The sequence below is a fragment of the Erythranthe guttata genome, chromosome 6 (assembly GCF_056151865.1).
Source record: "Erythranthe guttata isolate IM_541 chromosome 6, IM_541, whole genome shotgun sequence".
NCBI classification, from domain to species: Eukaryota; Viridiplantae; Streptophyta; class Magnoliopsida; order Lamiales; family Phrymaceae; genus Erythranthe; species Erythranthe guttata.
In genome coordinates this window covers 14549362-14577142 of record NC_142538.1, presented here as the reverse complement: position 1 = coordinate 14577142, position 27781 = coordinate 14549362, and the positions used below count along the sequence as shown (strand labels likewise).

Here is a 27781-nt window from a genome sequence, read left to right as displayed (position 1 = left end):
TTCTTTTTTTCTTCCTTTTCTTCTTGTTCTTCATCGTTGTCTTCTTCTTTTTCTTCTTCTTTTTTCTTTTTGTTATTCTTCTTCCTCTTCCTCACTTCTTCTTCTTCATGCTCTTCTTCTTCTTCTCCTCCTTCGTTCTTCCTCCATCTTCTTTTTCTCTTCCCTTCAAGCACCGGCAGTTGGGCGGCGGCAATTCTTCTCACCTTGTGTTCTTCTTTTCTCCCGCTAAGGCATTCCCTCTCGTTTTTCAATTTTTTTTTTATTTTTTTTTGTGGTCTTGCAATAGTTATTAGGTCTAACTTGAATGAATAATATCAAAATCAATATTGGGGTTATATTTGTAATTTTCAAGCTTGTTCTTCGTAAATATATTCATATTTTGGTCTTGCATCAAGTAAGGTCTTGCCCTTAGAAATTTTGTGATTGCACATATTGGCTGCCTAAGTAAAATTCAAAATGCAAGACAATTAGCGGTGGCCGACAAGTGAAAAACATGACTAATTACGAGGAATGAGGTTCGAAAAATAAGACGGTGAAAATATGTAAATGAGAATAAACAAGACGGAAATTGATAGTTTGCTAAATGAAATCCGAAGTATACACAATATTAGTCCTTGGAAGATAAATATTTTACAAGTTTATTTTAATGGATCAGATTTTTGTTTAAATTTTCACCAAGACCACCTTCCAACGTCGGCCAAAATCTCAACCATTAGTTACCTACCTGGATATCGTAAAAAATGTTGTACAGTAGAGATATTCATAAAAATGAAAAATATATATCCTATGTGTATAGTTAAGATGTGAGCATATACAAATGAAACTTCACCACAAGTTCCACCGGTCTAGTTTTAGTTTGGCTTCTGCTGTGCTTTTTTCCTCCGGTAAAATTTTGGGCAATCTCGACTGATAATATATATAGACAAGCAGCACTCATTATTAGAACCAAAAAACCAATCCTTGATAATATATATATATATATATATATATATATATATATATATATATATATATATATATATATATATATATATATATATATATATATATATATATATATATATATATATATATATATATATATATATATATATATATATATATATATATATATATATATATATGCATTGATCAACAGTGTTTTCCTCAAATCCAAATGAAGTAATGGTATCATTGAATTTTAAATCTTTCGATATTGCCCTTAGAGTCACGTTTGGTCTTAAAGACCCATTTACAACCGACTTTCTTACTGTTCTTAGGCAATTCGACAAGATCCCAACCACCGTTATAGTCCATTGATTTCAACTCTTCATTCATAGCATCAATCCATTTACTAGAATCTTTACTTTTCATGGCTTGTGAATATGAAACTGGATCATTTTGAATACCAATATCAAAATTAGATTCTTGTAGATACACCACATAATCATCGGATATGGCAGATTTTCTTTCCCTTTGAGATTTCCTCAAAGCTACCGGTTGTGGTGGTTCTACAGTATTGCCAATGATGACATCTTCCTGAAGTGGTGAATGAAGTGGCGAATCAATTGTTTCAACCTACTGTATAGGTTGAAGATCAACTTTATCTTGCGGGAAATAAGATGGTAAAATATCCACCCTAATTTCCTCAAGTTCTACCTTTCTTGATTCAACACTCCCACTAACTTCACCATTCTCTAAGAATTTGGCGTTTTCAGTTTCAATTATCCTCGTAGTATGGTTAGGACAATAAAATCTGTACCGTTTTGACTTTAGTGGATAATCAATAAAATATCCAGAACTTGTTCTAGGGTCCAATTTCTTTTCATTTGGATTGTATATTCTATTATCTACTGGACAACCCTAAACATGTAAATGTCTTAAACTAGGTTTCCTACCAGTCCACAACTCGCAAGGAGTTGTGGGGACTGCCTTACTAGGAACCCGTTTTAAGATATACATAGCGGTTTTCAAGGCTTCATTCCAAAGTGAAATGGGTATAGTTGAATTACTTAACATACTCCTAACCATATCCATAAGAGTACGATTACGACGTTCAGCAACTCCATTCTGCTGTGGTGTTCCAGGCATTGTGTATTCAGCACAAATACCACGCTTTTCTAAGAATTTAGCAAATGGGCCAGGATTTTGTCCCGACTCATCATATCTACCATAGTATTCCCCACCCCGATCTGATCGTATAACTTTAATTTTTCTATCTAATTGTCTTTCGACTTCCGTAACAAACACCTCAAGCATGTCAACAACTTGAGATTTTTCATGAATTAGATAGAGATAACCATAACGAGATAGATCATCAATGAAGGTGATAAAATACTTTTCTCCACTAAAACATGGAATAGGTAGTGAGCAGATATCTGTATGGATTAACTCAAGAAGCTCTTTACTTCTTGTGGCACCTCTTTTATTGTGTTTGGTTTGGTTACCCTTAATGCAATTCACACACATTTGAAAATTAGTAAAGTCTAGATTTTCCAAAATTCCAGTTTTTACCAATCTTTCGATTCTTTCCTTGGAGATATGCCCCAATCGTTTATGCCACAAGATAGAAGAATTTTCGTTATTTAGGCTTCGCTTTACGCCAACTTCCGAATGAGTGGTTAATAATGATTGTTCAAACTCATGATTCAAAGATATTTTATATAAACTATCACATAAAATACCAGAACCAATTATTATTGAATTAAACATAAAACTGAGTTTTCCACAACCAATTCAAGCTGAATAACCACAAACATACAGTTTTGACAAAGAAACCAAAATCCTAGAAAATGAAGGTACATAAAAGTGTTTTCAAGATCCATCTTGTGACCCGTCTCTAATATGAGGCGATTAGTGCCAACAAACACCACTTTTGATTTGAGACGGTTCCCCATATAGATGTACTTTTCATTTTCCTCCGGTTTCCGAGTTGAAAGGAATCCTTGTAATGAATTTGTGATATGAGTTGTAGAACCAGAATCAAGCCACCAAGTGTAAGAAGGAACTTCAATAAGATTTGATTCATAACATACAAAAGAAAGATGAATACCTTTCTTTTCGAACCAAGCCTTACGTTTCTCACAGTCCTTATTTACGTGTCCCTTCTTGTTACAAAAGTAACAGGTGACAACAAAAGCCTTTCCATGACGCTGACTACTTTCACCAGGTTCATATCTTTTGTTTGGTGCAAATTTATTTCCACTCTTCACAAATTTCCCTTTTTTCTTCATACTTCCATGAGTTACAGCCAATGCAAAGTGATTTCCTTCCTACTTTAATCTCACTTCCTCTTGGATACACATACTAGTCAGCTCATTCAAATTCCACTTATCTTTTTGAGTATTATAGTGAATTTTGAATGAGCCGAACTTTGATGGAAGTAAGTGAAGGATAAATTGCACAAGGAAGGACTCTTCCACTTTCATGCCAAGAGCTCCAAGTTTGGCAGCCTTATCAGTCATATTCAGGATGTGTTCCTGAATTCCTTTATCACCACCATATTTCATGGTAGTCAATTCAGCCATGAGTGTCCCTGCTAACGACTTGTCCGCTGATTTAAAGCGTTCTTTAATAGCCGTTAACAGTTCCATAGCATTGTCAACCTCGGGAAGAGAAGTCTTAATATTATTAGCAATAGTCATTCTAATAAGCATAAGACTAAGCCTATTGGACTTGGTTCAGGCTAACTTCTTCCTCACTGTTAGCATCCGTTATTTCCCCAGGTTTTTCAGTAAGCAATGCTAGGTCCAAATCCATAACACCCAAGGTGAATTGAATTTGTTCATACCATTCGGAGAAATTTGACCCATTGAGTGTCTTAATACCAGAAGCATGCGAGTACAATGAAGTAGGAATAGCAACTGAAATAAATATAGCAAATATAATAAGGTAAAGATAAAAGGATGCTCACATAAGACCTTGAGTCAAATAAGATGAACTATCGATATCACTACAAGTTCGCCTTTGGGTGAATACAGTATACCTATTGTTCACTCTATTTTGGTGTAAATAATCTTTTATAACACCTAAGTAGGGTCTAACATAATCTATCTCAGTCGTCAATTAGTCATGTTACCTTTAGGTAAACAAATCTAATTGCTAAGTAATACAAATTATGATACCCTACCCAGTTTATAATTAAGTAAAATCGACTATCCTTTGAGCTAGTCTCAATTTCTTAATTATGACTGCAATTTGAAAATATTATAATCTTTAATATCATGTAAATGGTTAAACTTTCATATAGTTCTTATATTTATTAGATTTTTACTAATCTAGGTCACGTTAGCGACTACAAGATTAATAAATTTCATAAATATAAAACTAATAATATTCTCGTTATTTTAATTAAGTGATAACGTTAATCATGCAAAATAATTATAAAATATATGAGTATTAACAAATTGCATATAATTGAACACACACATACACCATGTTGTACATCTCATTATCTTATGTAATTTGTGGTACAAATATATATTATGCATACTTAATTGAAAAGTAAACACCACAAGAAATAACATATACATGTAATATGCCGTAACATATTAAACCCACTAAGGGTTAATTTTTAATTTTTTTTAATTTACGTGTGTATCAAATCACACACACACACGCTGTATTTGAATACAGTACACACATATATAAATTCAATCAAAATCAACATGTACCAAGATATTATTTATAATATCCAAATATTGTTATTATAATATTAATACCGCACTCAAGATATTCTTATTCATACGGATCACGGAGCAAGAGAATCGTTCATCAAAATAATAAAATCATCTTAAATATTTTATTTCATGAAATCGAAAACCGTATAATTAACATATAACATATTTGAGTTCTAAGATGAATTGATTTCAAAATCCTGCTCTGATACCAATTGAAAGACTTTTATTTAACTTTATGCGGAAAACCTTAATCACCTAATCTTGAAATCAAATTTATCTTAAGAACATAAGCACATAATTGGGATTATCGACATACCGTTCGCCATGGATTTCGATAGAACGATTAACGATAGCAATCTACAAGGCGAGCCTAGCCAGGCCTCCTTCGAATCTCCTTGTGAGAACTTTATTCGTAGGCATACCTTCTTCTCTCTATCCTCTAATATCACAACTCACTAGTATTTTGTAAGTGATGGAATTCTCAATTGCGTCTGATTGTTGAGGAGAAGAGTTGTGGATGCTTTTATAGACGAGAGAAGAGGGCCACGATTCTTTGTAACGGCAGAAGACAAATCCCACCCATCATGGTCTTTTATTGTCTTATTACGTTGCAAAGTAAAAACCATAAATCACCTTAATACCATAATTGAATTACCCACAATTTAATTAATTAAAATAAAGATTAGTGGACCACAAAATAAAACGTTAAAAAACGTAAACTAACAAATATAACTAACTTACCTAGTGCAAAGAACATCCTTATGAAGAGAGCCTTGGCACTCCTGGCATTGTGTCCATATCCTACCAAAAAAGGTCCTCTAATTCACCAACTGCAGAAAACAATATTATGAATTAATTATTCAAATATTTGGAGTAGATAGAAAGTTGTGCATGGATTGAACAAACTAAAAACAAAGGAAAGATTACCTACCATTTTATATTGACTTGCAATAGAGTTCAGATTCTCTTCCTTTGCACAGTTTGAGCATATAGTACAATCATCGGACTTACTGGAACAGGGATTACAAATTGTTATCTATTGAGGTTGAAATGTTGTTATAGACAATAAAAGCATCAAAACAGTTTCCTGGTTGCTCGTATCATATAGACAATTAATGGTAGTTTTGGAATTATGAAAATATCACATGGGTGGAATATTAAGTAAGGGGGTTTTCTCTAATTATTTTTGGGATGGGGTGTTTCCTTAACTATATTTCCTTGGAAATGGGGTTTTCTCTAATTATCCCCTTAATTTATAGAGGTTTAATTGCATATAATATATATAGAGCTAAGTAAATGCCAAATGGGATGGATTTTGTGGACCGGCCGATCTACTCCTCGACATTGGAACATAATTTTGATTTTAATTACAAAATATAAATTTGCATTATTTGTATTAAAAATGGGTAATTTGACTTTAGGACCATTCAAACCAAATAAAGTTATAACTCTATAAATTATTACAGTCGGATTCATAAATTCTATTAATTTAGCGAAATATTAGATTATCAAATTAATACGTTTTCACCGATTCGGGACCGTGGTAAAATCTTATTTAAGTGAGATTATTAATTTATCGAGATTCTACAATATTACTATACATCAGTCCATTAAATATTTTTAATTTAAAAAATCGCATTCTCAGAATATCCTTAAGTTTCATTTGTCATAAGTTCAAATTCAATACAACTAGTAATCGTACCCGTGCGTTGTCAACCAAAACTGAAGACATTAATGGATTAAATGCATGACAATATAAATTGTAATAAGAAATATATCATACAATATTAAGAATTACAATCACATCATTAACATTCCTACAAATATAATTGTAGTAAAATCCACTCGACAAAAGAGTTTTTAACATGGAAGGTGATATTCGCGGTATTAGTTTTACGAATACGGGTTTAAATAATCCACTATCTACCTATTTTTCTCTCTCTAGAATTTTATTTTTAATAGCTTTTATATTAGAAATCGTTCCAAAACCCATGTTATTGTAGCGATTTACAAAGAAAAATGAGTGCATCGAATGAAGATTGAGATTCGGAACTCAATGAGGTAAAATTTGTTCGTTTTTGTTCTATAAATCGCGAAAACACGACTCACGATCAATTTGGACGCCGAAAAATACGTTTCACGGCTAAATTGGGCGCGCAAAAGCCGATTCACGCCCAAACCGGACGCCCGGTCCAATATTCCACGCCCGGTTTAGGCGCGCATAACGACTTCCCGCGCCCGATTTGGGCATGTAACACTGCTTTTGGCGTCCCGTTTGGACGCTTAAATAGTAGGAAGCTAACAATTTTTAGTTGAATAGTCTTCATAATAATCACAGTTGTGTAAGTTTGAGTGACACTAGTGAATCGGTTAGTTCTGACTGTTGGCCTATCGACCTGGTTAATCAATCTGTTAACCCGAACATGGCTAAAAAGAAACACTACATATAATTTTTTTGGTTAATTCATAATCTAAAATTTATTAGTATTTCATTCGTGCAATGCACGGGGTCATTTAAAAATTTAGAACAATTTATTAGACAAAATTATTGTACAAAAAAAAAAAGTTTTATAAAGAAATGTTCTTATAAAAATTATGGGCAAATGGCAAAGAGGGACATGACAATGAACTTAAATGCACATTGGTTACACAAAACACAGTCTTTCAAATAAGTCCATTCCCATGTCTTTAGTCTAAAATATCCTTCATAATATAATTTTTATCAATTCCATCATTTATACTTTAACTTTCTCAATATTACATATTGAACCCGGATTGAAACAAATATATCTCATAAACCCCCATTTTAATATTTTTTTGATTTTTTTTTTCAGAAAATAATTTTTTTTAAATATTTTTTTTCCGACCAGATTCCGGCGTTGACTTTTTTTTTTGTTTTCTAATTTCTTTTTTCCGGTCGGTCAACCGGCATTGAATTTTTTTTTTTTTGATATTCTATTTTTTCTTAAATTTTTTTAATTAATATTATTGTCTTGACTGTTAAATTACTATCTCAGACAGTAATATTACTTTTTGGAACAGTAATATTATGAATATTACTTTCTCGAATAGTAATATTACTAATATTATTGTCCCAAACAATAATATTATTGCATGAGACAGTAATATTACGGTCGAAAATAGCAAAATTGCAGGCCAAGAAGATAAAATCAATTAATACAGTAAAATTAATGTCTGAGACAGTAATATTATTGTCTCAGACAGTTAAATTAATATTGGAGACAATAATTTATCAACAAAGACAGTAATATTAATTAAAATAATTTTTTTTAAGAACAAGCAAAATTTTGAAAAAAAACAAATTAATTAATAATTAAATTACTGTCTCTAGCAGTTAAATTACTGTTGGAAACAGTAATTTAACAGCCAAGGTTATAATATTAATATAAATAATTTTTTTTAAGAAAAAAAGTCAAGTAACAGTTAAATTACTGTTGGAGACAGTAATTTAGCAGCCAAGACAGTAGTATTAATTTAAATATTTTTTTACGAAAAAAAAAATCAACGCCAGAGATCCAGCGGTCAACGGCGGTTGATCTACCGGAAAAAAAAAAGTTTTCAAAAAATAAAATAAAAAGTCAACGCCGGAGACCGGCGGTCTTCGGTGGTGGCAGGTCAAAATTGGAATTATGGTCAAAATTGGTTAATTGAGATAAATTGGGGTGTAAATCATAAAATTGAAGTTGAATTAGGTTTCAAAGAATTGAGGGTAATTTTGGTATATATAAAAGGGTTTTCCTTAATTACAAATTAATGACTGGCAATATTTGAAACAAAAAAAAAGTTGAATATCCCATTTTTAATTAAGTGCTCTTGTCATGGCCTCTTTACCATTAGCCCAAAAAATATTATTATGTTACTGCAATAATTAATGTTAGTGTTGAGCGTTATTACACCATAAAATTAATTAATTAATATGCGATGTTGTTGGTATTGAATATTTTTATTTTATTTCTACCAACTTTAAAAGCATGAATATTTTTTGTGTTTGTTAATATTTTTGTGCTTCTTATTCTGGCCCCTTATAACAAAATTATGCCATCAATTAGTTATTGTCAATTTTGTAATAGTAAAAATGAAAATAATAATGAATATGTATATAATATATATAAACACACACATACAGCATAACTCAAACACACACCATAATATTAATCGAGTAACCTCCTCTTATCAATTCTGAAAAACCTACCGTCTTTATAAACAGGATTAATTAACTATTAAGATATGAGTTAATTGCAAATACCACCCCGTCAAAAACAAATTCACTCATATCCCCTTGTGTAACATGTTTTGATGCACACTGCACCCATTGCTATTTTAATCTTTGATGACCAAGAGTAAAAAGACGAGAATGCCCTAATCTTATTATTTCATCTTCCAATATCTATTCATTTTTGTTTTAAGGAAACACAATTCATTGAACCTGGGAATTTTGAGCTGCTGACATTCAATGTTTTGAAAAATCGCACCGAAAATTGATCCGACAATCTACATAATATGGGATAAGTTTAAGTGTTTTTTTAAATTTTTTATTAAAACCCCTTTAGTTTTAAGTTTCGTATGATATAAAATCAAATAATTGATTTATACTTTTTTTACCCTTTCAAACCTTAATTAGGGTTTGTTCTATCTTATTTTACTTTGATTACTAGTACTTCACCCGTGCGATGCACGTGAATGAGTTTCGAAATGAGAAAAAATAATAATATATAGGGTAAATTACACCCACACCCATGAGGTATGTTTAAATAATTGTAAGGTCCCTATGGTATCAATAATTACACTTACCCCCTGAAATGTAGTTATAAACTCTAACGGGATAATGCATTGGATACATTATTCCGATAGGTTCTAATGGACTATTATTTTTAGCTAGTGGCGGAGATAACATAGAGTTATGGGGAGTTATGGGGTGACATGGCTCCCTCAATATTTCTTAAATCACCCATAACTCTTTGTTGTCTCCACCAGTTCCTGAAACCAATAGTTCGTTAGAACTGTATCGTAATAACGTATCCAATGCATTATCCCATTAGAGTTCATAACTACATTTCAAATGGGTGATTGTAATTATCGATACCACGGATACCTTAATTTAAGCATACCTCAGGGGTGTGGGTGTAATTTACCCTAGTATATATAATCAACGTTCTCGTTGCATAAATCGCATTCAAGTAAAATGAAATCAAAATGAAATTAAAAAAAGATATAATTTATCTTTTGTTACAAACTTGTAACATAGGAAATGCAATTAATTATTACATAAAAATAAGCAACCCGCAAAACTTGAAACGCATGACATCAATTATAACAAATGGTACAAATATTCTTTGTAATAAGATCGAATACACTATCTGAATCTTATGTAAAATAACTGACTGTAGCAATGAAAATAGTACCTGATAACTCAAGAAAAATAGTCTGCAAGTTAGTCATTAACAACGAAATACAAATACTAATACTGACACGTATACTGACGCGTATATTGACACTAACATTACTGATATTGATATGGATACTGATATTGACACTAATATTGATATTGATACGAATACTGATATTGATGATGATACTAATATTGATATTAATACTAATACGAATAATACTATTAATACTAATATTAGTTCTAATGCTAAAAATTAATCATAATTATAATCTTAATGTTAATATACTAATACTAATTCTAATTCTAATCATATTCCTAAAACTAATCATATTTCTAGTATTAATATTTTTTATAATACTAATAATATTACTATTACTAAGACTAATACGAATATGATTATTAATAATAATACTAATACTAATGCTAATGCTAATACTAATACTAATACTAATACTAATACTAATACTAATACTAATACTAATACTAATACTAATACTAATATTAATATTAATACCAATATTAATATTAATACTAATCCTAACACTGATACCCACACCAACACTTATACTCACACTGATATTGATAATGATACAAACACTTACCCTAACACTGACATTGATGCTGACACTAATCCTGACAGTTGATAATGATATTGATAATGATAATGATATTGATAGTGATACTGATATTGATATTGATAATGCGTTAATATTAATGTTAATGCGTCAATACTAATGTTAATAGTAATCTTAATCCTGATCTTAATTCTAATGCTAAGCTATTTCTACTTGCATCGATTTCATTCATTTTTGTAAAGCAATGTCGTTTATTTGAAGAAGTAAAAGAATGTATAGGAATTATACTAATGCTAATACTAATACTAATACTAATACTAATACTAATACTAATACTAATACTAATACTAATACTAATACTAATGCTAATGCTAATTATAATATTAATTCTAATCATAATACTAATTTTAATCCTAATCCTAATACTAATACTAATACTAATACTAATACTAATACAAATACTAATACTAATACTAATACTAATACTAACAGTAACTCTAACACTAACACTAATACTAATACTAATACTAATACTAATACTAATTCGGATACCAATACCAATACCAATACCAATACCAATACCAGTACAAATATCATTACCAATACTAACACCAACACCAACACCAACACCAACACTAACACTAATACTACTAATAATAATACTAATTTTAATTAAAACAAATACAGATATTGTTTGATTAGTTGATATTGGGATGTAATACACTATTTATACAATAATATAAATATTAATATTATTGTGTGAGATAGTAATTTTACATGCCATGATAATAATAATAATAATAATAATAATAATAATAATAATAATAATAATAATAATAATAATAATAATAATAATAATAATAATAATAATAATAATAATAATAATAATAATAATAATAATTAAAACAGTAATATTTATTTGTTAATAACAATATTACTGGTTGAGACAATAATATTAATATTACTTAAAATCAAGATAGTAATATTAACATTGAAAAATAAATATTACTGTTTGATACAATAATATTGCAGGCCAAGACAATAATATACTAAAAATTAGGGTCAAGTACAGGTCAAAATTAGGGTCAAAATACGGTTATGGGTCAAAATAGATTAATTCCCTCTTCTAATTAAAAACTCTTGTCGTGAGTTTTTTTGCAATTTACTCCTAAGGTTATACTCACATTATCCCATTAACCAGACACAAAAATCACATAATAATGACAATTAAAATAAACAAATCAAGGATATAACTTCTGAAAGTTTTTGACGAATTTTAAGAAAGAAAAAAACAAAGAACACACCTAAATTTTTTGAAGTGATTAACAATTCATTACTCCATTTAAAAAATGGTAGAAATAGCAATACAATATCAAATCAATGTTATTATAGAAGGAAATATGTCGTTAATTGTATACTGCGAATATATCGATATATATCATATGATATTTGGTCTATTATATATCAAAGTAAACTACTTTGTAAATAATATCATATTATATAGCATCCTCTCAAGATAAATGTATATTTCGTTTGTTTTATACATAAATGAGGGATAAAATCAACATATGAGACATACTATTATATAATAAAAAATTGACTACTGTTGTGATTTAAAAAGACATACAATAATAAAATTGCGACATTTGCAGAACTGACTTAAGTCCGAACAAACAAAGATATGTTTGTATTGTAATGAAAGCGAAACCAAAGGTCATAATAAACACAATCCAATGATCAAAATTTAACCATAAACAAAATTTAACAGATGAATACGAAAAAAAAAAACTAAAAAACTCCAATGACCGAATAAAAAGCGGAAATCATAAGTAATGTTCTATAATATATGAGAAAGAACGATATATAATGGTGAAATATAATCAGAATTACAATTGTCAAAAATCATCTGCAATGATACCTTGTTTGCATAAAAAGGCTGAAACACAGTATAATTTATATGATGTATATAGCAAGAATCCCATCTACAAACAATTTCTACCTATTATATCATTTTAAAGAAAATGTATCTTGTGTATACATCCTTTAATTTGTAACATATGGAACAATATTTCAACACATCCGGTTTAACTTTTCCGCATCCAATAAGTTTCTCGACTTTGTCAATCCCTGCAATTATGGCACATGATAATATCATCATGATTTGAATTAAGCTTTTAAGCACATGACACATATGCTAGCCATTTCTACAAAACATAAATAATAATAATAAATTTAGAGATAGATAAAAACAAAACAAAAAATTAGAACTTGAGATAATTAAAAAATGAGAAAAAAACACATAATAAACAATGCAATAATCAAACTATTATTTACTTATTTATTTGGTGCACGGGAGCGGGGTGATGATGATGATGATGGTGATGATGATAGAAATGGATGGAGAATTTTGGAGTGGAGAAATGCGAGATTTTATACTTCTCTTGCATACGATAATTAAGTTAACTATATATGAATAATGAAATACTTATTTAATGTAAAAAATTAGAGATTAAATTATAAACGGACTCTCCGTTAATAGGTGATAAACGGAGTCCATTAATTGAATGACACCTGTACAAAAGAGTTAAGTATTGCACTATCATTCTCTCGCTACATTTCAAACCTTTTTTTTTTTAAATTAGAAATACTTATCCTATTTGTATTTTATTTTTCTTATCTCTCTGTTAATTTAAAATTTGTTGACATTTGTCATGCTTCACATCTTAGTTTGCATTATTTATTTTTAATTAGCATAATTCTTAATAAAATATTTTTATTGTGTACAACCATGGTTCTTTCACCATACACCCAGTGATAAATACTGGCCGGTGAGTCTTTTGCTCTCACGTGTAATATTTAATTACTTATTATATATTTTCCCATTTGGGTTAACCTTTAAGGGTTTTGGAAAAATACAAAAAAAGACACGTGACAGCAGGAGACTCACACTTGAATATTTCGATTTAAATAAAAAAAATATTTTCAAAACAATTAAATAAAAGAATATGTAAAATTTTTGGTAATTGATAATCTAAGGAAATTAAATTTTTATCTCAAAAAAAAAATAAGACACAAACAAAGAGAAAATATACAATTCACTACGTTCGCCAATGGATTTTAATTTTAAATTGGGTCCCATCAAGATTATTAACTAATATTTAATTTAATTTTCCACATGTCATTAAATAAGTGGCATCCGTTTTTCATCTATTAATGGGGAGTCCGTCCCAAATTCACACCCAAAAAATTAACATAACTATCGAAATTCAACTTTAGAAAGTTGAATTCAATATTATGATTGATACGTTATTGGTTGACAAATTGTTAAATCCAATTTGAAATTTAATTGTTTTTTTTTAAATGAATTCTTTAAACATGAAAAATTTGATTTGAATGCACTATACTTCCAAAACCGTGCTAATTGATGTGAAGATGATTTGAATACAATATATATTTGCCCTTTTACAATTATAATTTGCTTAACTAATAAACTAATGCATAATTATATTGATATGAACACAAAAAATTAAAACCGAAAACTTTAATTAAAATCAATCAAATTAAATTTGTTTTAAAAATTTGTTGTCCTATTTGACAAAAAATGTGATTAATGTAGTTGACATAATTAAACAAAAATTATTTGTTAATTCAAATAAATGGTGATTTTTTATTTACACACTTACCAAATACAACAAATGAAAATCTGGAAATCATATTTCAAAACTAATAAATCAAACTATTTATGGTAATGAAATCGAATAATAAACAAATATTGTATAGAATACTGTATAATGTATTTATAATATACTGTATTCACAATTTGAAATATCGTATATTATAAATTGTTAAAATTTAAATAAGGTATTAGAAATATAGTGTATAATGTATTTATAATATATTGTATTTACAATTCGAAATTTGGTATATTAGAAATTGCTAAAATTTAAAATTTCAAAAAAATTGCATATTTATTAAATAGTATAATTATTTTTTTGATTTGAAATACGGTATAATATAATATTTATAAATACGGTATAATAGAAATTATATACAAAAAATATTGTATATTTATTAAATAGTCCAATTAAAAAATAAAAATATTTTTGTTTAAATATTATTTTTAATGGAATGGATATTCGAATATTCCAAAATATTAAAAATTAAAAAAAAAAAGTATTCCTTTATTTTAATATTTTAATATTAAAAAAGATTTTTTTTCTGAATATTATTTGAATATTCGTAAAAAAATTGAGTATCATAATTTTTTTCAATAAATATATTTTTGAAATACTGGAAATGTAAATAAGATTTTTTTATTTCAAATTTATAAAATATTAACTTTGGAAATAAAATATATACACGTGGTAATTGTTTAAATGAGTGTATAAATGTTAAATAGGAAATAACTTAAATACATACCAAAATAAAATTGACAACTCACCAATTGAAAAATCCACCTCATCAATTGAACTCCAACTAAGCAATTTTGATAAATGACATCATCATTTGCCACATGTCAATCATTGAGGGCATAGATCCTCTTTTTATATTATATATAGATTACTAGTAATTCACCCGTGCGATGCACGGGATCAATTTTTCTTTTTTAAAATTATTTTGGATAAAATAAAACGAACGAAAACTTTGAACAGTTGATATACATGTAAATAATACCCAAAAAAATATTTTATTGAATCAAAATATACTTTTGTTTGTGATTTACCTTCATATCCGCTGAAAATCTTTTGTACACAACATTGCTCGTAAAGTTAGTTATATCGCCCAATTTTGAGTTGATAAATATCTTTATCTCAAATCTACTTATAACTCTCGACATTGCGGCGTACAATTGCTTATGCCACCCTAATACTGACACTAATATTACACTAACAACAACTACTAATACTAATACTAAAACCAACATTGATAATACTAATACCAATACTAATACTAATACTAAAACCAACACTAATAATACTAATATTAATACTAATCATAATATTAATACGATGATTAATACTAATAGTCTAATACTAATACTAATATCAACGCTACTATTAACCAACCATCATTAGGAGAGTTGGTACCTAGCATTTACCAATAGGGTAAAGGTCTAGGTTCGGGTCCCCCCTCCCCCCAAGACAAATATAAATTCGAATACTAATAATAATACTAATAATGATAATAATAAGGGTAAATTACACACCCCCCCCTGAGGTAAGCTTAAATAACTGTAAGGTCCCTGTGGTATCGATAATTACATTCACCCCCCTGAAAGGTAGTTAAAAACTCTAACGGGATAATGCATTGTATAAATTATTCCAATAGGGTTCTAATGGACTATTACTTTTAGCTAGTTGTGGAGATAACATAGAGTTATGGGGAGTTATGGGGTGACATGGCTCCCCCAATATTTTTTAAATCACCCATAACTCTTAGTTGTGTTCACCACTTCATGAAACCAATAGTCCATTAGAACCCTATCGGAATAATATATCCAATGCATTATCCCGTTAGAGTTTTTAACTACCTTTCAGGGGGGTGAATGTAATTATCGATACCACAGGGACCTTACAGTTATTTACGCTTACCTCAGGGGGGTGTGTGTAATTTACCCTAATAATAATGATATTGGTACTGCTACTGATATTAATATTGATACTAATATTAATACACATACAAATAGTGATACTGATACCGATACCTATACTGATACTAATACTCATACTAATACTATTATTAATACTAATACCAATACTAATAATGATAATAACAATGATAATAATAATAATGATAATAATACTGAAATTGATATTGATACTACTACTGATATTGATATTGATACTAATATTAATACACATATTGATACACATACACATATTGATACTGATACCGATACTGATACTGATACTGATACTAATATTCATACTAATACTATTATTAATATTAATACCAATACTAATAGCAATACTAATACCAATATTAATATTCATACCAATACTTATACATATATTGATACTGATACCGATACTGATACTGATATTCACACTCATACTCATACTCATACTCATACTTGTGTTGTTGTTGATAATGATATTAATACTGATAATGATACTGATACTAATACTAATACAGATATTGATACTAATACTGATATTGATACTGATATTAATACTAATACTTATATTAATATTAATACTAATACTAATACTAATACTAATACTTATATTAATATTAATACTAATACTAATACTAATACTAATACTAATACTAATACTAATACTAATACTAATACTAATACTAATACTAATACTAATACTAATACGTAAGTAATGTTGACATAATTATAAATTAAACGTTTAAATTTAGTAATTTTGCCGTATAATGAAATTAGTGATTATTTGTTTACTCTTAGTTGAATAAAATTATTATTATTTGAAACAAATTAAAAGAAGATCCATAAAACATGTGTCAAATGTAGGTATTACTACTTGTCAAAAATATAATTTCCATTTAAACTTTATATAGAATCATATCAATTAATATCCATTATCAATTGCTTTTTGTATCTAATTATTATTCTCAGTATATGATAAACAATAAAAATAAGTTTATGATTTATATTCTTAAACATAAATTAAATAGCAAAAGAAATTGCTAAAAGAAAAGAAAAAAGAAGATTGACACATATAATAGAAAGTAAATAGTAAATTATGAAACAAAAATCTGGAAATACAACTATCAATATATAATGGGTATCGAGAAAATATGTGGGTATCTTTAAATATTTTATTTGATCTAGAAAAAATATGTGGGTATCATCTATATGTAACATTTATATTGACCATTTAATATAGCAGATTATATTTTTTTCCGGCAGCGAGTCGTCGGAGCTCTGATTAGCTGACTAAGCATTAGTTAACTTCAATTAGTTGACATTCATTTTTTTTTCTTTTATCTTTATTTTTTATTTTTATTTTTTCTCCGGTGGCGGGTCGTTGGATGACTCATCATTAGTTAAGTTCAACATTAGTTGACATGGAAATTCATGGCGATGGAGGCGGCGACGATAGAGGCCGCGATGAAGGCGACGACACATCTCGACAATGACGAGTAAAGACCCTGCAACCGTTGTTCTCAAATCTGCGGCCCTGTTAAAACCAATTCAAGCGTCTCGTCGTTGGTGACGGCGGCCAATGAGTGGATGCCCGACTTCCACTCTTCCCTCCCACCACCACACTGTACCCGCCTTCTCCCCTCTCCGCGCACGATATAGGATTTTGTTTGGTTGAAGATAATTGCATTCTCTCACATTAGCATATTCCACAGTTTAGATTCCACATTTTCAGCACAGAGAGTAGTGCTTACAGCCCTGTAGGTTCCTATGACAGGGGGGGGGGGGGGGGGGTGTGGTGTGTTACTCTGATACTAGTTTTTTTTAATTCAAATTCACTGTTATTTTCTTTTTCAATTTTTTTTAGTGTTGAATTTAGGCACATTTGTATTCGTCATTCCGACAAACCCGACGATGCAAAACGCTTCGCGACCAAGTTCAGATCTGGTGCCGTTCAATTCAAGCAAAAAGTTTTTTTTTTTTTCTTGTTTATTGTGATTTTCTTTATATCATTTTTGCTATGATGTTTTTCAATTTTGTTTATACTTGTTTCCGTTACTTTTTAGTTGATTTCGGGTTTTGCTATTTTAATTTATTTTATAATTATTGTCGAGAACTTTACAGTAGTTTTATAATTGTTTTCGATATTCTGTGTTGATTTACACAATTTATAATTGTACCATTTCTTTTATAACTGATTTCGTTCATTTGTAGTTGTTTTTATTTTTTGTAAATTTGTTTTTGTAAACCACTGTGTGTTATATAATTGTTTTACAGTTTTCTAATAGTTGATTATGGCGAAAAAAACAAACAGTTGGAAAAAATAGTTATTTTATAATAGTTTTTTTACAATTTACAGTTGTATTTTATTAAAACATGGCAAAAAATAGTTGTTTTCTCGAAAAAAAATACCAAAAATAACTGAAAATTCAAATTAAGAAAAATGAAATAAAAAATTCGAAATTATAGTCGATTTCGGAAATATTATAGTTGGTTTTAGAATCTTTATAGTTGATACCGAACAAAAAAAAAATGGAAATTAAAAAAATTAAAAAAAAAATTAAAAAATTTTTTAAATAAAAAATTAAAAGAAAAATATTTTTTAAAGCTATTATTGTTAGTTTTTAAATAAAATAATAAAAAAAACGAAAATTTAAATTTATTTAAATTATATATAAAAAAATTAGAGTTTGCAGATGGGAGTTTATGGAAAGATTTGGGAAGCGAATTTTTGGGATATAATCACACACGATTGTAGGGATCTCAAATTTTCGGATTTTGTGTGTGCGTCTTTCAGAAGGCTATTTTCGAGAATCATTAAAATAGTGGATTTTCTACTAATATTGAAAATATGGCTGGATCACCCTTATTAAAAAAACACTACCCAATTAAATACACCTGTCAGACTAGTATTACTTTTCCTTTTTCTTTTCAAAAGATGTTTACATCATCTTATTAATAAAAATACGGGCCTCGTTAAAAAACCTCGTCGGCCTAAAACAAGAATCGCAGTAGCAACCGATTTTTCAACATAAGTAAGTTAATTACATACATATAGCTCCACACCATACATCGGATAGAAAGAGATTCTCTAAATGCACGAAATAAACATTAAGAACACCGACATCGAATTCCAGAGGCATCATATAGCTCGGAGTTACCTGCAAATGGAAAATCCCAGGTGCTGTTAAATTCAAGTGAAAAAGCATAATACAGTAAAAATATGTTTTGAGCACTCATAATATCACATCCAAATTTCCAAAAATTCCGATTTTCCCAAAAATTTCCGAAAAATCCGATTTTCCAAAAAAATTCCGAAAATTCCAATTTTTTGTTTCTCTCCAAATATTACCCTGGTATAATATCAATATAATTATGTATATTATTTTAGGTGACTAAAAAATTAGGTATTTTCGAATTCCCCCGATCCATATCCGAAAGTTACTGATTTTCGAAACACTTTTTCACTCCAATTTTCCACTTCCAATAAGAAAGGAATTTCTTCGAAAGTGCTAATTTCGATCCAATCCATCCGATTAGTACCGCTACTCATGCCTAATGATATCAACATTCTCAAACTAACTGTTAACATAAACAAACAAAAACCACATTTTACGGTTTCCATCTTTTCGGGTTATAATTTAATTAGCATTTAACCTTATATTTTACGACCATGGGGCATCAATTCTTGTTATAACTTGCCACTCTCCTTACCTAGGACCAATCAGACAAGAAAGAAGAACCGTAGCCGCCGCTAACTCAATTTCTGTGTGTACCATATTTCAAAAACATAAGAAAAAAAGTCGGGAGCAAGTAATTTACCTATAGCAAGCAGCTAACTGATACGATTTATTCTTTAATATATTATTTAATTAATTGTTTAGTTAGTATTTTATTATTAATTAATAAGATTAGTATATTTATAATATATATATAAGGTCGTGTGTTTAGGTTTAGGAGATTATTAGGTATTTAATTAGTATAGGTAATTACCTTTCCTAGTTAAATTAGGATTCTAGGGTTTATTATCTTTAAATAGTCATCTTGTGCTAGGGTTTTTATTATGCAAAGAGAAATAATAAAGAAGAGTTTTCTTACGTTCAGTAAAGAAATCTTATGATACACAAGAGATCGCATCAATTGGTATCAGAGCGAAGTTGCGATAACACCAACGCTTCGTTGAAGTTGCGATAACACCAACGCTTCGTTAGCAAAGCAGAGATTATATCAAAGCTAAGCTGGAGCAAAGTTGAGATCACATCAAAACTTTGTGAAAATCATGATGTCCGAAACAAGACGGTTAGAGCGATTGGAGAAATCCGTAGAGAGATTACGGATTGATTTTCAGAAATTGCTCGAACGAAGTAAAGGACGAAGTCAACGCCATCACAAAAGCCAAAGGGACCGCCGCCCATCACCGCCAACGCCACCGCCGCCATCACCGTTGCTTCCTCTGCCAAGCCTATCGCCGGAGGAAGAGGAAGAGGACGACGATGAATTTTTCAAAGAGCTAGCCACCACCGCCGCCGCTGCCGAGCCTATCGCCGGAGGGAGAGGAAGAGGACGACGATGCCTTTTTCGAAGAACCCCAAATTTTTGTGAGTTCACCGAAAGAAGAAGAATCGGATTCAATTGAGATAAAGTGGGACGAAGAGCCGAAAGAAGAAGAATCGGAGTCAACTGAGATAAAGTGGGACGAAGACGAGAAATTAACCAGGGAGGAGAACGAAGAGACACAGTGGATATTAGGAGATTTCCATGGTGTTCAAAAGAAAAGATACGAAGAACCGATGGTCAGTTTGGATGAGATAAAAGCTAACAAGACGATGGAAAAAGTTTATTTGTCGGGAAAAATATTGAATATTTTTGCTGAAGTAGCCTTTGGAATTTCATTGGTTCAGCATGAACAATGTGGTAAAAAGCTTGGTCGTTCATCTTATTTTTCGGAGTCAATCGGAAAGCAAGTCGATGAAGTCAAACATAGGTGGAAACGCAAAGGAGAGGGACCATAGTGACTCGAACCTTGAGGACAAGGTTCATTTCAAGAGGGGTGGTTTGATACGATTTATTCTTTAATATATTATTTAATTAATTGTTTAGTTAGTATTTTATTATTAATTAATAAGATTAGTATATTTATAATATATATATAAGGTCGTGTGTTTAGGTTTAGGAGATTATTAGGTATTTAATTAGTATAGGTAATTACCTTTCCTAGTTAGATTAGGATTCTAGGGTTTATTATCTTTAAATAGTCGTCTTGTGCTGGCTTTTGAGATCCTACACCGGGTGAAATACACCTGGTAGATCTTTACCATTCATATACACACAAACACACACACACCCACATTGGTATGTGTAGATCAACGGTAAAAAATCACCCGGTGTAACCTTCACCGGGTGTAGGATAGATAAAACCTCTTGTGCTAGGGTTTTTATTATGCAGAGATAAATATTAAAGAATAAATCTTACGTTTCGTAGGAAATATTTATGATACTCAAGAGATCGTATCACTAACCAGCAAGAGGCGAAATCGCAGACGCATCGACAATGTCAACGAAAAACAGGACAACTTTATGCATCGAAAATCCGATAATTGCTTTAAAAGTTTTGGGAGCGGAATCACCATCGTCGTCGATCTTGGCGGTAAAGATGAAATACAATGAGTAAATGTAACTGACTGGTAGACTTTTGAATGCTCTCAACACTTCCACCAACTCGTATTTGGACACAAAAAACACGCACAAAATAAGCAAGTTGTCCTTAAATTTGATTGATCGAATACAAAAAGGCAAAAAAGTTACATAGTTGATTGCAAATTGAACGTAACCCTTGAATCTTTGCGCGGCTGCGGGGTCGTTATAGCCGGCAAAATCTAGATCGTATTCGAGCTTCGCCACAGCCGTCTATCGACACATAGTAGTAGTTTATACATAGGATAAAAAAAAAACAATTGGAGCTGAATAATTTAATGAAAAAAAAACCCCAAAAGATATCGGCGAACGGTCTTCTTAGTGATCCATAAATCGATGATTTTGGGATGAAAAGTTTCGGTCTTGAAAGAAAAAAATAGGATTTGGAGAGCGCATTGGCGTTTAGGGATAGGAGAGCGAATTAGGGTTTGAGAAAGAAGAGATTGAAGTGTGTAGGATATTTTCCTTTTTATTATTATTATACTGCTTGCATCATCCATTGTTTACTTTCATTTTCCTATAATTATAAAATCAGCCCTCGCATTTTAGGATAATTACATTTTGGGATAATTTGTTTTAATGTTTCCAAAGTACAACATCTGCGGTAATAAAGTACTATAAGACTAATTTTACTTTATCAATCGTATACCTGAAGCTCGAGGGCGAACAACGGGAAAATTGCGCACACTTCTCATTAGAGGCCATTTCTGGAAAACATGACAGATCACAAAGTACTAAGAACAAAATTGCACAGTACTAATTTGCCCCAGTTTCAAATACCAAAGTTCATACAACAATAAACTAAATCACTACAAAGCATGACATACAAACAAATAACCATACATGCATCTCAACCATACCACCTAAAATTAGTAAACAAAATGCAATTAACTATACATTCTCTCAATCTGCACTAATAAAACATGATAGAGCACAAAGTACTAAGAACAAAATTGCAGAGTACTAATTTCCCCCAGTTTCAAATACAAAATGCAATTAACTAAATATTCTCTCAATCTGCACTAATTTTACTTGCAAGATTTATTCGCACCAGCAAGTTCTTGATCTCTAGCTTGAAGAATAGCTTCTAGCTCCTCAATTTTCTTCTTCAAAATTATTATTTCATCATCTCTCGCTTCGAGAAGAACTTCTGCTCCGTTAAATCCACTATTAGTGCAATCATCCAAACAAGTGGCTGGAAGATTGATCAACTTGCTCTCTTCGGATTTTGGAATAAACAAAACAACCTAAGTAAACAAATAATTAACACAAATTGTTATCAATGTACTTCACAATTTTGCATTAAATAGAGAAAATAAACTAGTGGTACTAACTAGTTATTACCTTTTCAGCTGTAAGTTCACTTAGTGCTTTTTGAAACTTCGACTCTTTTCGGCCTGTCTTGCTGCTGTCCCACCGGAAAAATCGAGGGAATCAGCTCAAGCTTGTCGGGGACCCGATAGAGGGGACCCTTTCATATAACCAAGCCTGCCAATTTTATAAAAATGCATATGTTATGGAAATTAAGAATCAAAATACAAATAAAAAGTGATATTAAAACATATATTACTTACTAATAATCCGATTGTGCAACCATTGACGTACGTCTTCTTTCCAGTTGCATTTGCCCTCATTTCACCGATCAAGTAATCGGACACCGCTTTTCCCCACGCATAAGAACCTAAATCCGACAAATCCTCTAAATACGGAAAAATAAACGACGGGGTCGAATAGTTTCCTTGAGGAAATAATACACAGTTACAAACAAAAAGAATGTATGTTCTACAAAAATCATCTATACAATCATCCTTACAAGCTAAATCAACTAATAGGTCAGCTAATTCATTTCTGAAAGTCTTTTCTTTTTTTCCGCAAAATAGTTCGTCAAAAATTGAAGACTTCATCTTCAATTTTAAGTCAATGGGTTGCCCGGTATACCGCAACCCCATCACCATAGAAAACTCCGAGGCTACAAAAGGTACCTCAATTTCTTCTCCAAACCTAAACGACATTGTATTAGCCTGAAAACGTCTCATCACGGCTAACACCTTAGTCAAACTATGACTAAGGTGTGGCATATTCAGAAAAATTCCAAATGGAGTGCTTTTGATAGCCTCCAATTGTGCGGTCCCCATCTTTAATTTTACTTTATCAATCGTATCCCTAAAGCTCGAGGGCGAACAACGGGAAAATTGCGCACACTTCTCATTAGAGGCCATTTCTGCAAAACATGACAGATCACAAAGTACTAAGAACAAAATTGCACAGTACTAATTTGCCCCAGTTTCAAGTACCAAAGTTCATACAACAATAAACTAGATCACTACAAAGCATGAAATACGAACAAATAACCATACATGCATCTCAACCATACAACCGAAACTTATAATACAAAATGCAATTAACTAAATATTCTCTCAATCTGCACTAATTTTACTTGCAAAACATGACAGAACACAAAGTACTAAGAACCAAATTTCACAGTACTAATTTCCCCCACTTCCAAATACTAAAATTCATACAACAATAAACTAGATTACTACAAAGCATAAAACACGAACAAAAAACCATACATGCATCTCAACCATACAACCTAAAATTAGTAAACAAAATGCAATTAACTAAACATTCTCTCAATCTGCACTAATAAAACATGATAGAGCACAAAATAAGCAAGTTGTCCTTAAATTTGGTTGATCGAATACAAAAAGGCAAAAAAGTTACATAGTTGATTGCAAATTGAACGTAACCCTTGAATCTTTGCGCGGCTGCGGGGTCGTTATAGCCGGCGAAATCTAGATCGTATTCGAGCTTCGCCACAGCCGTCTATCGACACATAGTAGTAGTTTATACATAGGATAAAAAAAAAAAAAAATCAATTGGAGCTGAATAATTTAATGGAAAAAAAAAACCCCAAAAGATATCGGCGAACGGTCTTCTTAGTGATCCATAAATCGATGATTTTGGGGTGAAAAGTTTCGGTCTTGAAAGAAAAAAATAGGATTTGGAGTGCGAATTGGCGTTTAGGGATAGGAGAGCGAATTAGGGTTTGAGAAAGAAGAGATTGAAGTGTGTAGGATATTTTCCTTTTTATTATTATTATACAATTTTACTTTATCAATCGTATCCTGAAGCTCGAGGGCGAACAACGAGAAAATTGCGCACACTTCTCATTAGAGGCCATTTCTGCAAAACATGAAAGATCACAAAGTACTAAGAACAAAATTGCACAGTATTAATTTGCCCCAGTTTCAAATACCAAAGTTCATACAACAATAAACTAAATCACTACAAAACAAATAACCATACATGCATCTCAACCATACAACCTAAAATTAGTAAACAAAATGCAATTAACTAAACATTCTCTCAATCTGCACTAATAAAACATGATAGAGCACAAAGTACTAAGAACAAAATTGCAGAGTACTAATTTCCCCAGTTTCAAATACAAAATGCAATTAACCAAATATTCTCTCAATCTGCACTAATTTTACTTGCAAGATTTATTCGCACCAGCAAGTTCTTAATCTCTAGCTTGAAGAATAGCTTCTAGCTCCTCAATTTTCTTCTTCAAAATTATTATTTCTTGATCTCTAGCTTGAAGAATAGCTTCTAGCTCCTCAATTTTCTTCTTCAAAATTATTATTTCAACATCTCTCGCTTCGAGAAGAACTTCTGCTCCGTTAAATCCACTATTAGTGCAATCATCCAAACAACTGGCTGGAAGATTGATCAACTTGCTCTCTTCGGATTTTGGAATAAACAAAACAACCTAAGCAAACAAATAATTAACACAAATTGTTATCAGTGTACTTCACAATTTTGCATAAATAGAGAAAATAAACTAGTGGTACCAACAAGTTATTACCTTTTCAGCTGTAAGTTCACTTAGTGCTTTTTGAAACTTCGACTCTTCTCGGCCTGTCTTGCTGCTGTCCCACCGGAAAAATCGAGGGAATCGGCTCAAGCTTGTCGGGGACCCGATAGAGGGGACCCTTTCATATAACCAAGCCTGCCAATTTTATAAAAATGCATATGTTATGGAAATTAAGAATCAAAATACAAATAAAAATTGATATTAAAACATATATTACTTACTAATAATCCGATTGTGCAACCATTGACGTACGTCTTCTTTCCAGTTGCATTTGCCCTCATTTCACCGATCAAGTAATCGGACACCGCTTTTCCCCAGGCATACGAACCTAAATCCGACAAATCCTCTAAATACGGAAAAATAAACGACGGGGTCGAATAGTTTCCTTGAGGAAATAATACACAGTTACAAACAAAAAGAATGTATGTTCTACAAAAATCATCTATACAATCATCCTTACAAGCTAAATCTACTAATAGGTCAGCTAATTCATTTCTGAAAGTCTTTTCTTTTTTTCCGCAAAATAGTTCGTCAAAAATTGAAGACTTCATCTCCAATTTTAAGTCAATAGGTTGCCCAATATACCGCAACCCCATCACCATAGAAAACTCCGAGGCTACAAAAGGTACCTCAATTTCTTCTCCAAACCTAAACGACATTGTATTAGCCTGAAAACGTCTCATCACGACTAACACCTTAGTCAAACTATGACTAAGGTTTGGCATATTCAGAAAAATTCCAAATGGAGTGCTTTTGATAGCCTCCAATTGTGCGGTCCCCATCTTTAATTTTACTTTATCAATCGTATCCCTAAAGCTCGAGGGCGAACAACCGGAAAATTGCGCACACTTCTCATTAGAGGCCATTTCTGCAAAACATGACAGATCACAAAGTACTAAGAACAAAATTGCACAGTACTAATTTGCCCCAGTTTCAAGTACCAAAGTTCATACAACAATAAACTAGATCACTACAAAGCATGAAATACGAACAAATAACCATACATGCATCTCAACCATACAACCGAAACTTATAATACAAAATGCAACCGAAATCTCGATCGCCACAGCCGTCTACCGACACATAGTAGTAGTTTATACATAGGATAAAAAAAAATCAATTGGAGCTGAATAATTTAATGAAAAAAAAAAAGTTTCGGTCTTGAAAGAAACGAGCTTGCACAATTCCTTGACTTGTCTGAGTAGCCTGCTTATCCTTGAACGGCGTTTCACCGCTACCGTTTCGGTTTCGGACTCAGGATTAAACTTGAGTTTAAAAAATATATCCGTAATTATTACCTTGCATATCATAATTCGATTTCCTGCGGTCCAGAAAGCCGTTTGATCCCATGTCTCTCGCTCTCCTCTCAACGAAGCCCTAATTAGTTGTTTATTCCCTTGCATTGTTTGTTGTTTGTTATATATAGAGCTATGTAAATGGGCTGGATTTTGTGGAGTGGGTTGGACCCACTGTCTTACTGCCGGGCCGATCTACTCCTCCACATTGGAATATAATTTTGATTTTAATTACAAAATACAAATTAATTTTGTTTGTATTACATTAACTTATATAAACAAATCTAACAATCATTTTATATATTGGCAAGACACAATGTAAAGTGATAATAAATAATGTTAAGAAAATTATTAAAAATATTAATATAATAAAGTTTAAAAAGTATAAAGAACTCCGGTTCAATATCCCCAAACATCTATTATTAATTATATACATTATTAAAATATACTGTTGAAAAATATAAAGAATACTCAATTAAATATAAACAAATGCGTGACTTAATACAATCTCACTTAGGTTAATTAAATAGATAGTGTTAGGAATTCGAATACAAAATAAAATAAGATGTTTATTTTGAAGAAAAATATTTATATTATAACTCATTCCAATTAGTTTTCTTACTTTAAAATAAATCTATATACTCAAAATAATATA

General features: G+C 30.6%; 2 protein-coding genes across 2 annotated transcripts; both read right to left on the bottom strand.

The window, feature by feature from the left end:
- Positions 1-1170: 1170 nt before the first annotated feature.
- LOC148770231 (uncharacterized) lies at positions 1171-3212 on the bottom strand. Its single transcript, XM_088819065.1, has 3 exons — positions 3032-3212; positions 2008-2246; positions 1171-1518 (listed from the first exon to the last, which is right to left on the bottom strand). The coding sequence occupies exons 1-3, from the start codon at positions 3210-3212 to the stop codon at positions 1171-1173; spliced, it is 768 nt and encodes a 255-aa protein (XP_088675191.1).
- A 22103-nt stretch (positions 3213-25315) lies between these two features.
- On the bottom strand, positions 25316-27245 carry LOC105962714 (protein MAINTENANCE OF MERISTEMS-like). Its single transcript, XM_012987032.2, has 4 exons — positions 27130-27245; positions 26053-26699; positions 25823-25966; positions 25316-25726 (listed from the first exon to the last, which is right to left on the bottom strand). Exons 1-4 carry the CDS (start codon positions 27179-27181, stop codon positions 25478-25480), a joined length of 1092 nt encoding a protein of 363 aa, XP_012842486.2. The 5' UTR covers positions 27182-27245; the 3' UTR covers positions 25316-25477.
- Positions 27246-27781: the final 536 nt, after the last annotated feature.

What these genes read in the sequence shown, in the direction of transcription:
- LOC148770231 (XM_088819065.1), bottom strand. Translation starts at nt 3,212, where the DNA reads ATGAAGAAAAAAGGGAAATTTGTGAAGAGTGGAAATAAATTTGCACCA. An exon ending in GGCTTGGTTCGAAAAGAAAG is followed by an intron (nt 2,247 to 3,031) that starts GTATTCATCTTT and finishes AAAAATCTCAAG; the next exon opens with TTGTTGACATGCTTGAGGTG. An exon ending in ATCGTACTCTTATGGATATG is followed by an intron (nt 1,519 to 2,007) that starts GTTAGGAGTATG and finishes TCACCACTTCAG; the next exon opens with GAAGATGTCATCATTGGCAA.
- LOC105962714 (XM_012987032.2), bottom strand. Translation starts at nt 27,181, where the DNA reads ATGGGATCAAACGGCTTTCTGGACCGCAGGAAATCGAATTATGATATG. An exon ending in ATCGAATTATGATATGCAAG is followed by an intron (nt 26,700 to 27,129) that starts GTAATAATTACG and finishes CATGTTTTGCAG; the next exon opens with AAATGGCCTCTAATGAGAAG. An exon ending in GTTGCACAATCGGATTATTA is followed by an intron (nt 25,967 to 26,052) that starts GTAAGTAATATA and finishes TAAAATTGGCAG; the next exon opens with GCTTGGTTATATGAAAGGGT.